This window comes from Hippocampus comes, unplaced genomic scaffold (assembly GCF_001891065.2).
Source record: "Hippocampus comes isolate QL1 unplaced genomic scaffold, H_comes_QL1_v1.1 scaffold86, whole genome shotgun sequence".
NCBI lineage: Eukaryota > Metazoa > Chordata > Actinopteri > Syngnathiformes > Syngnathidae > Hippocampus > Hippocampus comes.
Window position 1 is genome coordinate 1,434,273 of NW_017805882.1, and position 14,960 is coordinate 1,449,232.

The 14,960-nt window shown below is 42.3% G+C and overlaps 2 protein-coding genes across 4 annotated transcripts in view; one reads left to right on the forward strand and one right to left on the reverse strand.

Annotated features, from left to right (window-relative positions):
- Positions 1–1,542: 1,542 nt before the first annotated feature.
- Positions 1,543–7,466, reverse strand: LOC109527380 (glutaryl-CoA dehydrogenase, mitochondrial-like). 3 transcript variants are annotated; one of them, XM_019889295.1, is made up of 12 exons: positions 7,342–7,466; positions 7,002–7,117; positions 6,870–6,902; positions 6,619–6,759; positions 5,354–5,416; positions 5,109–5,279; positions 4,822–4,951; positions 4,163–4,379; positions 3,840–3,943; positions 2,323–2,448; positions 2,086–2,246; positions 1,543–1,630 (listed from the first exon to the last, which is right to left on the reverse strand). In XM_019889295.1, the coding sequence occupies exons 2-12, from the start codon at positions 7,108–7,110 to the stop codon at positions 1,557–1,559; spliced, it is 1,329 nt and encodes a 442-aa protein (XP_019744854.1). In that variant the 5' UTR covers positions 7,111–7,117; positions 7,342–7,466; the 3' UTR covers positions 1,543–1,556. The 3 variants fall into 3 exon arrangements, with proteins under 3 accessions (XP_019744854.1, XP_019744855.1, XP_019744856.1); XM_019889296.1 differs by having other exon boundaries at positions 7,337–7,456; XM_019889297.1 differs by lacking the exon at positions 6,870–6,902.
- Positions 7,467–11,590: 4,124 nt separating this feature from the next.
- Positions 11,591–14,960, forward strand: part of LOC109527359 (choline transporter-like protein 2) — an 11,333-nt gene continuing 7,963 nt past the window's right edge. Inside the window, exons 1-3 of the mRNA XM_019889244.1 lie at positions 11,591–11,859; positions 13,537–13,585; positions 13,664–13,737. Of these exons, the coding sequence (XP_019744803.1) occupies positions 11,838–11,859; positions 13,537–13,585; positions 13,664–13,737 (145 nt within the window). The 5' untranslated portion in view covers positions 11,591–11,837. The remainder of the gene's footprint in view (positions 11,860–13,536; positions 13,586–13,663; positions 13,738–14,960) is intronic.

Consider the following 14,960-nt stretch of genomic DNA (forward strand, 5'->3'; position numbering starts at 1 on the left):
ACTGGAAGTGTATTTACTGTACATCAATGAAATAAAGAACTTCAATGCCACCGTCTGCTCTGCTGTGAAGAAGAGCTGCATTTTTAAAGTTGTGAGTTTTGTTTGTGGAATCTTATACATATAAAAAGATGGATAAACAAAACGGGGACATGCCCTCACCTATGGCAAAAAATATCTTCTGTGTACTTTGCCTCATTGAAAGACACCGAGTTGAGTCTCTGATTGCTGTTGTACCGGTAGTTGCAGCCCCAACGACATCAGCAGAAGAGTGCAGGAGCTGGTCGAGAAGATTCACGACCGCCGCACCAGTGACCAAAAAGAAATTGAAAGCTTTCAACAGAATCTTGTAGCAAAGGTAGCCCTTTTTAAATAATAATAATGTCCACAGTTTTTGTAGTTGACCTGCAAACCTAATGTGAACCCCGCCCCTGCGGCCTGCCAAAGGTGACGGAGGTGTGCCAGCAAATGAAGCAGGACTTGTACAAGGTCTATGAAGAGAACAGCAGCGAGATGCATGTGAAGCTGCTGGAGTTGACCGATGTGCTAGAGATGTGCACCAAGCTCCACAGGGAGCTCCTGGAAGCCAGCCAAGTGCTGGCCAGCCTTCGAGATGGCCTCGCCGTCAGCGGCATAGCAGAACCCGTGACAGAATAGATTGCATTCAAGTTCAGAGTCGAGTTCTTTCCTCCACTTTTCAGAGATTATCAGTTACTGGTGGCATCATAGACTTGGAACAATAGTTTGGATTTCAGTCTTTAAGTCAAAGAGCACACAAAGCTTGTTTGCCCTATTTGCAGTTTCTATTTCATTAAAAGTACTGTGTAAGCAGTTCAGTTGAGTTTAAAGAGTGACGTTGACACCATGTTGGAGAGCAGTTTTAATGGTTTTCATGTGGAACATCTCAACCACCCTCATTGTGCATTATTTAAAGTTGTATTAAAACAACACAAAAGCAGCTCTTAATTTACAGTGTGACATTATTTTTGTACAGTTATACAGTATACACTTCCTTGTTGTCCATTTCCATTCAGGTATCATTTCATCAGATGTGAGGCCATCAGCGTTTGACATCTTATTCTTTGCAGTTTCTCTAAGCCGTTTCACATGGCTCACTAATTGACACTGGAGCAGCGTTGCGATATTGCTGCCCCTCAAGAGGTTTTGCCCATCTGCAGTTCAAGGCCAGTTTAAGAAGCTTGTTGGCTGTCACACTGCTCCAGTGCATAGAGTACTTTATAGTCCCCAAGGCACATTTCTCATCAGGATCTGTTCTTGACAAACTGCAGAGGAAGGCCTGCTACTACCACCACCACTGATGGAAACACCAAACCCCATAAATCTTAAATAGTCATTGAACTGCAGTCGGGGAAATGCTGTCCGAAACACCGATGACCTCATGCCCGATGGATTGACACCTGATATGAAAATGGGGGGGGGGGTGTGTCTAGTCACTTTTTGGACACCCTGTATTTGTAATATTGTCCCACAAATCAAAGCACTTGCTAAGATGGCCATCAAGGCATCTAATTTACACACCCAAAAATCCTCTGAAAACTTTACTTTTCAACTGTAAACGATTGAAGTCCAGTAATAGCTCTGCCCAGGATCAAGGCGTGGATGTCATGGGTTCCTGGCAAAAGGCAAAAGCAGAATTACACTACAATGTCTTTCACAGCAGAGCATAAGCATGCAGTCCAAAAACACACTGCTGATCTAAAGCAACGTATGGACATCGCTGCAGTTAATACGATAGTACTGGTACGGTCCCATATTTCCTCATCATGGCTGTGGGCGGGCTTGTTAAATCAACCCCAGAAGGCGGCATGTGTACATATAATGTCAAGTGAAACGACTGGCGAAATGGGAGACTGGGCAGAATAATGTGAAGCCGCTTGGCGTCATGGAGCAAAATGCTGTTTAGCTGCCTCAGCAAGAAGTGGACCGCTCATCGCCACAAGGTAAAGTATCATCATCATACAACCTGCTTTTTTTTCCTGCGGGAAAGAGGATCCGTCCATTTGAGGAACATGTATGCACTACTTAACTGAGCCACTTTTTATGTGGTGTAATTAATTAGTGACTTACCTTCGTAGGTGTTCACAGCCTCCAGGTTCATGACATGACGGATGATGTGGTATTCGTCAGCAATTCCGTTGCCTCCCAACATGTCCCGGGCTTGTCTTGCGACATCTAAAGCTTTGCCACAGCTATTCCTCTTCAGCATGGAAATCATTTCTGGAGTTGCTCTATTCAGAAAAGAACAAGAGCATCATTGGAAAGAGCCTTAAAAAAAAATAGCTTGACGTACGATCAAGTACTTACTTCTTGTCATCAATAAGTCTTCCCAGGGATAAACACGACTGCAGCCCAATGGTGATCTCTGTCAACATGTCAGCCATCTTCTTCTGCATCAGCTGATTCCTCGCCAGTGGCACCCCAAACTGTATTCTGATTGCAGCACGGAAATATTTCACATTCTAATCACGCTAAGAGTGATGAAAAGACAAAAAAGACCTACGAATTTGTCTATCAAATCGTACCACTTTGGAATACAGTTTTCAGCTTTAGCTGTGGTTTCAAGAAACATAACCGACAACAATAAGAAGAAAAAAAGTATTCAACTACAAATGCTCAAAAACAATACAATACAATACATCCTGATTTATGTAGCACATTTCACAACAGCTGCAGCTGTAACAAAGAGCTTTACAAAACAGTTAACAAAGTCAATAATAAACACAACACATAAGACAGACAGTTGTGCAATCTTAACCCCTTTTCCTTCATCCGCTTTGTTGTTTGAAGCAGTTCCAGATGAAAGAGGAGCGAATCAGTGTCCTTTCACCAGTGGATCAGAGACGTCATGCTCAAAATGCGCACAATTTTCAACGTAAACAAGAAGCTGTAGCGTCCATTGACGAAAAAAAGAGATTGGTTCACTTCTCCTGTCCATGTAAATCAGGTTTCAATTCCAAGCGGCGACTCTCAGTTCCAAATACGCATCGGCGCACCGCGCCGACGCTCCTCTCTCCTCATCCTCAACTTCAGCAGCCAGCCATCCTGGCCGCAACAAAGCAAACTGTCCAACAGCGCCGACATCTCCACTGAAAAAAACGGGGCTGTGAAAAGTGCAGCCCATTGCAGGCGCAAAAACAAGCAGCGGGGCCGACATTCCTCCCAATTAAAATCAGTGCTGGTACACGCATGCTGCCGAGAAGGCGCAACCACCAAGCACAGATTCTTCTCCTTTGACGAATGTCGTGGCCAAAAAACGTTGAAAGCAATCCACATCAGGTCCACATGACGTCACACCATGTGACAAAACAAAAGACAAAAAAAAAAAAATCTCCAAAAAAAGAAAGGCTCTTGAAGAGCACTTGCTGACGGCTGCCTACTTGGGCGCCATCTTGGAAAAAAAAAACTGCAGGAACAACACTCTAGAATGCCTGTTTAGTACACTGCAGTCTATAGAGTGCAACCAGTGCGGGAAATGAACAGAACTAGCCTGAGGGGTAAATTAAAAACTGCAGTTCTTAAGTGTATTTTTATTTTATTTATTTATTTTTTTAAAGGCTAATGGAAATTTTGATGACCGGTAACTGGTAACTTTAGAAAGTCACCAGCCAAAGAGTTAATTTAGAACCCTGTTTATAAACCTAACACACACACAAAATATCTCCAGTGGACTCCACTGACAAATGACTGACACTAGAGAGAGTCTTGCAAGGGAACCAATGCTGTTGAGCATTACGATCAATTTCGAAGGTTAAATTAATGTCATTCAGGTGGAATACGTAAACTACAAGTAGTTATTGTGCACATGGAGAGGCAACAAGTACCTGTCCAAAGTGTATTGTCTAGCTGCATGGAAACAGAATTCTGCCGCTCCAAGAGCTCCCCAGGCGATGCCATACCGAGCGTTGTTGAGGCAGCCGAAGGGACCCTGGTGACAAGGGTGCCCAACAAAGATGAACCGTCACTGGCTATTTCATTAGGTACAACTGCACAAGAGCTCTACTGGAGTGGAAATCAATTCAGTGCAATACGATCATGATGAACCCAATAGATTGTGGCGTTAACCGAGCATAGCATTGTGAAAAGAAAATGACATGAACTCCGTTTTGGAGATAACCTCACTTAGCAGATGAGAAGAAATACTTACAGCAAGACCAGAGACATTTGGTAAAAGGTTCTCCTCAGGAACTTCCACTTCGTCCATTAAAATCATGCCAGTAGCGGAGGCCCTCAGAGAGAACTTGCCCTCGATCTTCGGAGTCGCCAAACCTTTCATTCCGCGCTCAAGGATGAAGCCACGCACCTTGCCATCTTCGCACTTTGCCCAGACCACCGCGATGTCTGCAACAGGGGAATTGGTGATCCTAAGAAGAGGGGAGAGAATCCCTTTTGCAGTATCTACCCATTAGCATTGAAACGTTGCACAACTGCACACGAGGGCTCCTGTCAATCAATTCAGTGCATTCAGATTTTTATGAAGGCATGAGATTGTGTCATTGAGGACAACCTTGTGAAACGAAATGTCCCAGCAACCGTTGCTAGATTCCACCACACAAATATCACTTATAGTAAATTACCACTCGACGGCTGTATCGGCCCATGGTTTGAATAATAAGGCCAGCTGAATTCAAACTTTAGACTGACCGATGAGTCAAAGACTGACTTGACTGCACTGAGATGACAAGCTATCAACATTCCAACATGTCCACGATTCACAGAAGCTAAAAATAAAATCTTGTATTGATCTCGTTTGATTATGCACGTGCAACTGCTGCGGCTGGTGAGTGTATGTCTCGATCAACCCACCAGGTTTTGGCTCCGCTGATAGTGAAGGTCCCATTGGATGGGTTGTACGTGGCCTTGGTCTCCATACTGCTGGGATCGCTGCCGTGGTTCGGCTCGGTCAAGCCAAAACAGCCCAGGATTTCTCCACGAGCTGGAATACACACGCACACGCACACGCACACACACACACACACACACACACACACACACACACACACACACACACACACACACACACACACACACACACACAATGTGCAGAGGTCAGAATGGTTTTAAGTGTATCATTTATCCACACAAGTCCTTACCAAGCCTGGGAAGGTATTTCTCTTTCTGAGCTTCTGTGCCATATGCGTTAATGGGATGCATGACCAGCGAGGACTGTACGCTCATAACTGAGCGATAACCGCTGTCCACCCTTTCAACCTCTCTGGCAATCAAGCCGTATGCCACATAACTTGTTCCCGCACAGCCGTAACCTGCAGAAGGTACAATGGAACGAATGTGGACAAAGGAACGAACGCGTACACGTGAGCTCGATCATTTTCTGTACCTTTAATAGTGGGGCCTAGGACGCCCAACTCTCCCATCTCGGAGACAATCTCACGGTGGAAATCTGTAAAATGTTGGGAGAAATAGAAACAGCCAGGTCAACACTGATCGAATGATTGTGATGATGCTAAGACGGACATGAGGAAAATTGAACAGTAGCTGATTTTGTAGGAGCGCCTGCCAGCCATCAAGTCTGAAATTGAACAACCAAGTCTTTAATCACAGAACATAACAGATCATCTGATTTGCATAAGAACCTCGGCATTTCTTCTTCCTTGACAACAAAGCGATGTCCACTGTTATGTTGAGAGGCAAACCACATATTCTGAGTGGATATAGAAATGAAACCACAAAGTATCATCACAAAGTTGTCTTTTTTTTTTTTTGTATATCAGAAATCACAATTTAGTAAATAATACTTTTGGTTCAAATTCAGTGCAGTAATGGAACCAAAAAATGTTTAAAAAAAAAAAAAAAAAGATGTCCGATCTGTTGTCCAAACCTGTACACATTTAATCGAAATTTAAATTGAAACATGAAACATTCATTCTTTTTTAAGGAAGCACAACTCATAGTCTTCTTTTTATGAAATGAAGGGTGCAACCATATTGTGTGAACTGCTGAATTATTATGCTACCACCAATGGCATTTCTTCTTGCTTTTGCCTTCTCTAAAAGCCTTTGGAGGAATTTTAAATGGTGACAAAAGTTTCACCAGCGCTACTTTTTTCCCTCCCCAACACTTCACTGACATACACGTTTGTAAGATTCCATTTCTGACAAGCACGGCATTCTCCCAAAACAATATTGTTAGCCATGACGTCAGCTAGCCAGAAGCTGAGCTGCACTGCATTTGTTTACGAACTACTGTAGAGCGCATGGCAATACACTTCTTGTCCTTAATATGTTCTGTGTGGGATGCCTAATTATCAGCCAAGCATTATTACATCGCTGTCTCCTGCATTTGATTTTTAAAAATTATTTGTGTGATAATTAATTTTGACCACAAGTGGCAAGATTTCACAGGGCACATCAAATTCCAAGAGCCAGAGTTGATCAGCAGGCTTTGAGTTTAACAGTTGCACTCTTGAAGGGACTTGCAGACAGGGGTGAGCCAACACAACGAGTGGTGACGAGCAGGCAGCACAGTAGTATACTGTATCTTATAACTAACTACTAACTAATGTTCTAAAGACAACAGGGAATTGTTTTGTTTTTTGAGAAAATGCACATTTTGGATTCTTTTACGGTGTGTGTTTTTCCTCACGTTCATGTCTGTTGGCCATCACGATACGGGACATGAGTTTTTCTTGGCAGTAGTCACGGAAGGAGTCCCGGATCATCACCTCCTCCTCTGTCAGCTGACCTTCCAAGTCCAGAGCGTCTCGCCAGTTGAATGGCACCTTGGCTGAGGGTCAAAACATATCCACAGACAGGGGTTATGTCACTGTCACACGTGGTAACAGAACATGTAATGAGCACGGTTGGTTAGACTCCTTCAAAATGTTACGTACGTACTTCTCTTGGCAGCCTTTCTGACTTCTTCAGCATCTATTGTTGACATGTATAAATACCTCGCTTTAAACGTGTCCAATGCATTTTATTTTTGCCAAGCATTTCTTGAATTCTTAGAAAAAGAGCCAACTTTACCATCAACTTTGAGTGGGGCAGCAGCAGTTGTACTCTGGGCTCGGCACACACTGACAGCTGCACATTTTGGGGTGCCGGACAGCAGACGAGTAACACTTCTCAAAGCCATATTGCGCCTAATGAAAAACAAACTCATACTCATCCAACCAGTACATCCTGAGAAATTAAAATACAATCATCTCATTAGAAACGCACAAACGGTCTGAGGAAAGCATGCATGTGATAGGGAGCCTATTGTGTGAAGAGTGCTGTCAAGCGCAACTAAGAAATTTAAAAGTCTGCGTGCAACGATTTGAAGCGAATTCTGCTACCCACGTGACAGCGACTGTTCTCACTTTACCTGACCGTTTTCTTCTCGGCGTGTTTATCAGATACAACGTTCTCACGAGTTTTTGTCCCAGACGCTTGTTGTTAAGTAATGGTTCGCTTTGTGTTACGTCACTCGCCGTGTCACGTCCTTGGCAAATCGGAGGGCGTGGCCCTACGTCCTCGGTGCTCATTGGCTGGTTTTTGTGCCCCTCCAGTAATTCAAAAAGCTAAATCTTTTCGGTCTTTTTGCACCTGCTAGGAATGTTTGATTTTGGCTTGTGGTTGTTTAATCAGACATCTGATCTTGGACACACACATGGTGGTGTGTTGGCTTCCATGGTTGGGGGGATGTCCCAGTTCGGCCCGTCGGACCCCAACAACCGCTGGGGACATATGGCAGAGTCCACTATCAGATGGAGTTTCAACTCGCACCTCCGGCAGGAGTTCCACCACGATCCAAAGGGGATGCATGAAGTCCGAGTGGGTCATCTACATACCTGTCAACCTCGGCTAATAGCTGTCCTTATAAATGATTACGATTCCCCTTACAAAGCAACAAAAACCCGTACAATGGTTTACCGCGCATGCGCATATCATGCTTTATCAATCCGACCGTATGCAGCGATGAAAAAAAATATCCGATTAAGGATTACTTTTGCTTGTTTGCCGTGACAATAGTAGCGATCCACGATGCCATTGTCGTTGGCTACCAGCAGGTGCGACGATCTGGATTGAGCCAAAATGGTCTTTGTGAAATCGGTTCACAATTGTTTTTTTTTCCGTATAAAAGTTGTAATATGCCGTACATGATTTGAAATGATTAAAAAAACGTATAAGATACGGGGAAAACGTACAAGTTGACAGGTATGCATCTTCCATCTGGCTGTAAAATGGATGGTCTCTGTCGTGGGAGCCATCTCTGAACACATCACAGTATGGGTTGCTAGAAAGCTGAAGAAGGGCCTTGGTATCATCCCGGAACTGTTTACACGTTATCTGATGTATATCATATGCTATTTACATGCTCCGCAAAAATAGAGGAAGTGCACTGAAGGGGAGAAATGTATATATATTTTTTGTATTGGATTCTCTGAACACACATTACACGTGAAAGTGAATAGCTTTTCAATTTTAAATGTTGTAAAGCGCTTTGTTCTAGCTGCAGCTGTTGTGAAAGCGCTATATAAATAAAGCTGTATTGTATTATATTGGATGATGTTTGTTTTAGAGTGATAATCTTGAACAGCACTTTTATATGAGGAAAAGAAACTCCAGACAAGAAGTGCAATAAATTTTATCTAATTTTTGAACCCTATGGTAGTTTCTGAACAACATTTGATTTTTGGAGGGTGATCACGTTGTGCACTTGAAAAAAATCCAGACACGACATTGTCGGGCAAATTTTGTTTCGTTAGTGTTGTACTCTTTCTGAAAAAAAAAATGATAAAACATTCTATTTACTGTCAAGCCTTAATATAATTGATGGTGGTTTTAAAAATATAAAGAAACACTTAAAGGTCATGAAAACTAATTGAGATGTATCTATTCATTAAGCATTCCACATTAATTATTAACCCGTATTGAGATTGATTTTGGCAAACTGGTGCTGTATTTAGTTGGTATGGATCAATACCAAAATATGTAATATGGCATGCTTCTAAATAAGTATATTCAAGTAGCTGTATCACCAATAAGAAATTAATTTTCAAGTCATTGGCAATGCATCGTACCCTTTTGGAAATTGCATACGCTCTTTGGGTGGCTGTGGAAGCTGTCACTCAGCATGGTTCTCTTCCTATTGGCATTGTCTCCTCTCCGTCGGCGTGGAGGTAAAGCGTGCTTCTCCTTTGGAATGGTTCATTTGTGGTCCTCTCCCTCATTGATCTGAAGACGAATCCGTCCACGGATCTCCCCCCGCCCCCGATGATAACTATCCTGCCCGAGTCCTGATCTGCGGCGACTGGGGCAATATGAAACCGGAGGAAAAAAAGTCGGAATTTCAATTCGGTAAGAGTGGTTCATCTTTACCGCACTTTCCCCTCTCGTCTTTGTCTTTATAACCTAGAAGCGGGAGATACAATGACCGCAGTGGATGTTTTGGGTGTGGACCACATGACACCAATCGATGCGTACCTAGGGAGCATCGTTATCCTCCACGACCTACAGCTTGCTTTTTACTTTTTTTAAAACAATATAACGTGAAAGATTATACATTGTGAAATGTGAGTGCATTCGTGGATGTGTTTATGTGGTTTCGCTGCGCATAGCTGCAGGTACATCAAGATGATACACCCCTGCTTGCTTCCATTGGAGCAAATTGTATCTGCAATCCTTCATCACATTTGCATTCATTCAAACGATTCCAATTACTGTCTTAGACCACAGCGAATCAAACAATGTTTTGCTATCCTCGTCTGGGAAAGAGTTGCGTCCACATGGACATTACAAATCTCAAGTCTCAACCGAACGGGAGTCGCTATTATTGCACACACCCCAGCAGGTAGTTGTGTTCATGAATGACTCGGTCTGGTCTTGGTTGTCCAAACGCGAATAACCACGTCGTGTGATGCGTAAATCGACTCATCAGCCCCTGAAATGCAAAGTGTATTTCCTCTTCAGGGCAAGGGAACTTTATTTATATATTTCATTCACAAGGTAACTCGTGTGCTTCACATAAATACAAGTATAGCATTCGTAAGCATTCACAAACAAGAGAGTTAAATACATTTAATAGCAAAGTAATCAAAAGTAGCTTACTAAAATTAAAAAAAACTAAAAAGTACAGGACAAGAAAAAAATTCGGATATTTTAATTTTAAAACTGCATTCAAGGGCCTGAATCACAGGTATGGTGGGAGAATAAAAACTGTGTTTGTCTTGGATTTAAAAACATTCGCACACGGGCCTGAATTAACCTTCATTGTATAACAGCTACAGTAAATGCTGCTTCACTATGTTTGACTTGAACTGTGGGCTTCACTCATTGACCAGAATTTCCAGTATTTATAAGGACCTCACTCTGTGTCACATTTCCTAATTACCACTTTCTCCATGTAAAGAGTTGGGTCAATATATCACAATAATGTGCCTTTAGTGTCCTCATCAGAAACTCTCAGTCATCACAAATATTTGATACGTTTTTTAATTGCATGTACTGTACGTGAGTGTCCCAATGATCCTCGGAGCTAAGTTGCCTGGGCCAGGGTCACCCATGGCAAACAGGTCCGACTCGGTGAGGGACCAGGTCAAGGACAGCTCAGAGACCCCTTATGATGAATAAGAAAAATGGTTACAGTTTTCCTTTGCCCAGATACGGGTTACTGGGGCCTCCTGGAGCCAGGCCTGGAGATGGAGGTCGAATGCGAGTGTGGGCCTGCACCCATGGGGTCCGGCCAAGCTCAGCCTGGAAGGGCAATGTGGGTACCCTTTCCCATGGGCTCACCACCTGTGGAAGGAGCCAAAAGTGTTGGGTGTGTAGTCAGCTGGGCGGTGGCCAAAGGCAGGGGCCTTGGCGGTCCAATATACTCTGTATAAATACCAGTATATACAGCCTGATTTACTAAGTTCCCAAATAATGGGCCCTAAATTCACGCTAACAGGTCGTGCATACTGTTAGTGGCTATGTTACAATCTTTCACTAAGATCCCAAATAGCAGGAGATAAATTGAATGTTGCCTCCTTAACAGAGGGCACATGCTGTAGGTAGTAAGTGGGTCAGCCATATTTATCAGAGGATTTTGCGGTGTAGGTACTGTATATCTGATGGTTTTCACCATAGAACATCTGGGAAACCACCGCAAGCAGCAAATGAGCTCAACCCAACACAATAGTATTCATAAACCACCAACCAAAAAATTGCAGTGCAAAGTAGTGCCCATTTTTAGCATGCAAAAGTTTGACTAATAAGGCCATTAATTAAAAGACATTCCTGGATAATGAAGATGATGGTAGTCATGTGCAAAAAAAACCTTCATGTCAAGCAGATATTTTTCAAACATTCACAATCAAGCTTAATCCCTTAAAAGTCCATTGCAATTCTTGTCACTTGTGTGGATAGTTTATTTTGCAAAGTTGGACAGATGTAGGAGAAGTGTGGTTAAAGATGTTCTAACCGGTTAACAGTAGGAACACTGCACTGCTTTGTCTTTTAGATGATGTGGACTCCTTTTTACATCGAGGTGGTAAACACATGATCATGTTCATCATCAATGATTGTCATCACACCTATATGATGAGCGCAAACGGTCACCGCTGTTAACATGACAAGTCTCTGGTCTTGAAATGACAACACGTCTTTAAGAAACGTCTCTGCTTTGTGATCATTTACACATCGCGTGACCTAATAAAGGTCTTCATTTCACTCATGGAACAAGTAAGGCACCCTCACCACAGCTGACATTGGGACATAAAAAGTGTGCGGTCCCAGAAGTGAGACCCCAAACAGGAATTACCCAGAAATAACTGCCCAACAGGATACGAGAAGAACTGATGTGTGACAGTCATCAAGTGACAGAGAACTAACGGCATAATGTTACAGTTCAAAAAAAAAGGTATAACTGTGCATTTGCTTGATTTGTGTGTGCGAGTACTGAACCTTGTAAATGACGATTTAAGGCTGATGGCAGACAACAGCCATTGATGTGACAAGACATTGGACATTTAAGCACTTTGAGACCCTTTTTCTTTTTCAAATATATAGGTAAGGTGAATTATGCTATGTGGGACACACTGAAATGGGTTCATTCTTTATCTTCTGTGCTTTGGTGAAGATGTTATGATGGTGTCTGGCGCAATCTGCACAGGGACTCCCAAGGGAGCTATTTTTATTGCTAGGCTTGTTAGCCATAGGGCCCCTTTCTTTGTTTTGGATATTGTCAATACACACGCACACACTTAAATACAATCGATGCAGTAATTACAGTAGTGTACTAATTTTCACCGAAAAGTGTTATTTATCTGTGATCATGCTAATTGGATCGCTGCTGTGATTCTGGTCTTTGATGTAGAAATCAGGGGTGTCAAACTCATTTTTGTTGCGGGCCACATTGTAGTTACGGTTTGCCTTGGAGGGCCGTTATGAATTTTGGAAAACCATATAAATGTTTAATCACCTCCACATATTACATACACAGCGCACAACAAATTGATGGATAACTAGTTTTAAAATCAGAAGTCAAGAATAATGACGGTTATTGTGGATTACATATGACAATTTGAAATTTTGGTTCAGACTTTAGCAAGCATCATGGAACTTGACATGCTTGATTTGCTTTCGCCGGCCACATAAAATGATGTGGCGGGCCAGATCTGGCCCCCGGGCCTTGACTTTGACACATGTGATGTAGATACTTTGCAATGAAACATACAGTGCTGGTCAAAAGTCCTTTACATAATTTTAATGAACTCTTAAGTTAAAGGTCTCTTCAGCTGGCCAAAATCAATCAACATCTATCCAAAATGTAGAACCTTTTTTTTTTTTTTTTTGCCAAATATATTTACATTTATATGTAGTCAAAGCATTCATATAAGGATTCTTCATTCAGACGGTGGCGAAAGGACCAATGTTGCATTCACAACGTCCTAATTCATAATCATGCAATATTACCTTTTCCTAAAGAGCGCATCTGACAAGCTGAAATGGGAGAGACACTTGATAAACCAATTCTAGAAATGTAAATCCTAATTCTCAAATCAAAACAGGCATTTTGACATGCCGGTGTTAATGCATTTAGCCTGTGTTGCTTCATGGACAGCTTCTATCTAAAAATTTCCCCGACACGTATGAACCCAATCCAACCAGTTTCCTAAGAATGAGTTATGATAGAAATACAGCTCAGGCCATAACCCAATTAAGTAGCTAAGTCTGGACCTAATCAATCAATCCAGCCTCCTAATAAGTGAATATGACAATTCAACATGGCCCAATCATTTTAATTTAAGGTACTGTCCTTCATATCAACAAAATAAATAACAATTAAATGGAGTGGAACCCAACTCAGTTTCCTTGCTCACACATGGATCTGTCCAATTGATAATTTACCGAGTGCGTAACTAATCCAAGTGAACTCAGTTGAAAATGAAAATGGCAAAATTAGCAACGGCTTTACCGAATGGAAGAACAACTACCGGCATTACAATTGCGACACTTTTGAAGAGTGAAATCAACAATCCTGATTTCCAATGCACTCGAGATAGTGATGAATATATTGTTGCTTTTTCAATTTCAGGAGAGGTCAGGAAGTTTGACCCAGAGTTCAAGGGGCCCCTTCAAAACAGGTATGATTACTTTCAATCAGCAGTTCCATATTTTTTCCCCAAAGAACTGATGATCAACCACACGCTCTTCGTTTTCAGGGGATGCACGGATATCATATGCTGTTTGCTCTTCCTTCTTGCCCTGGTTGGCTACTTGGGTGTGGGAATTCTTGGTAAGGCCGACAAGCCATTAACTCATTCAATCCCAGTCTTTTTCACTGGAGCAACCCCCTCAATCCCAGCATTTTACTGGATTTTGATTGATTTTGCAAGGCCCACAGAATATTTGGTTCTAATGCTATATAAACATGGAGCCTACCAAAATAAAGTTTGGACTCTCTCCTTTCAGCAAAAACGTTGTTTCTATCTTTTTCCATTCTTCAGCAATCGGCATTATAAAATGGGTTCGTTTCATGAAAATGGCGATTCCTGGGCAAAAAAATGAGAAAAAGAGCTTTTTGTAAAAGCATGCATTTCAAGCACGTGAGGCACCACTACCACCTACTGGTCACTTTTTTACATGATTTACAATGCAAACGGCTTATTCTCATTCACAGATTCCATCATCCCCTCCTCCTCTCTATGACGCAAAAAAAAAAAGACTTAGACCAGGGGTGTCAAACTCCGGTCCTGGAGGGCCGGTGTCCTGCATGTTTTCCCCGTCTCCCTGTTGCAACACACCTGATTCAAATGAACAGGTTCAATGTCAGGCTTGCGCAGAGCTTGCTGATGATCTGATCATTTGAATCAGGTGTGTTGCAACAGGGAGACTTGGAAAACATGCAGGACAGCGGCCCTCCAGGACCGGAATTTGACACCCCTGACTTAGACGTACAAGTACGTCTTTGGTAGGCGGGGCCTAATTTTAAAAAGATGTACAAGTACATCTTGTGGAGTTAAAGAGTTAATGTAATATATAGATTTGGATGAACACTGTCGTGCCTTACTTTCCTTCTTCAAATCGGGCTCTTGCTGCCGTGTTTCAATTTAATTCCAGGTGTAATATTTACAATCTGTATTAAAAAAAACAACAAAAAAAAACATCTAATTAGTCAACACAGCGAGTCACTCATATGGTTTGATTGATGTATTTTTGGGGTCGGGAGGGTTAAGGGGGCGTGATTTGGGATTGGCAGTGATCGGGTTCTTGTGGGATATCAACCTGAATCCTATAATCCAGGGGTCCCCAACCTTTTTTGCCCCACGGACCGGTTTAAGTCAGACAGTATTTTCAGGGACCGGCATTTAAGGTGTGGCGGATTAATACAACAAAATAATATGGTATGAGCTGCATGAAAACTGTGGCGTTTTCGAAATATAATAATAAACACAAGGAGCGTCTAATCTGGCCGCAACACTCCGATCGCTATGGCAATGTTTAATGCCTTCAAAATAC

Bases quoted from the DNA above. Each gene is read 5' to 3' on its own strand.
- LOC109527380 (XM_019889295.1), bottom strand. From the start codon at position 7,110: ATGGCTTTGAGAAGTGTTACTCGTCTGCTGTCCGGCACCCCAAAATGT. The intron at 6,760-6,869 runs GTACGTACGTAA...TTTGACCCTCAG, and splicing joins CAGAAAGGCTGCCAAGAGAA to CCAAGGTGCCATTCAACTGG. The intron at 5,280-5,353 runs GTACAGAAAATG...TACCTTCTGCAG, and splicing joins CCTAGGCCCCACTATTAAAG to GTTACGGCTGTGCGGGAACA.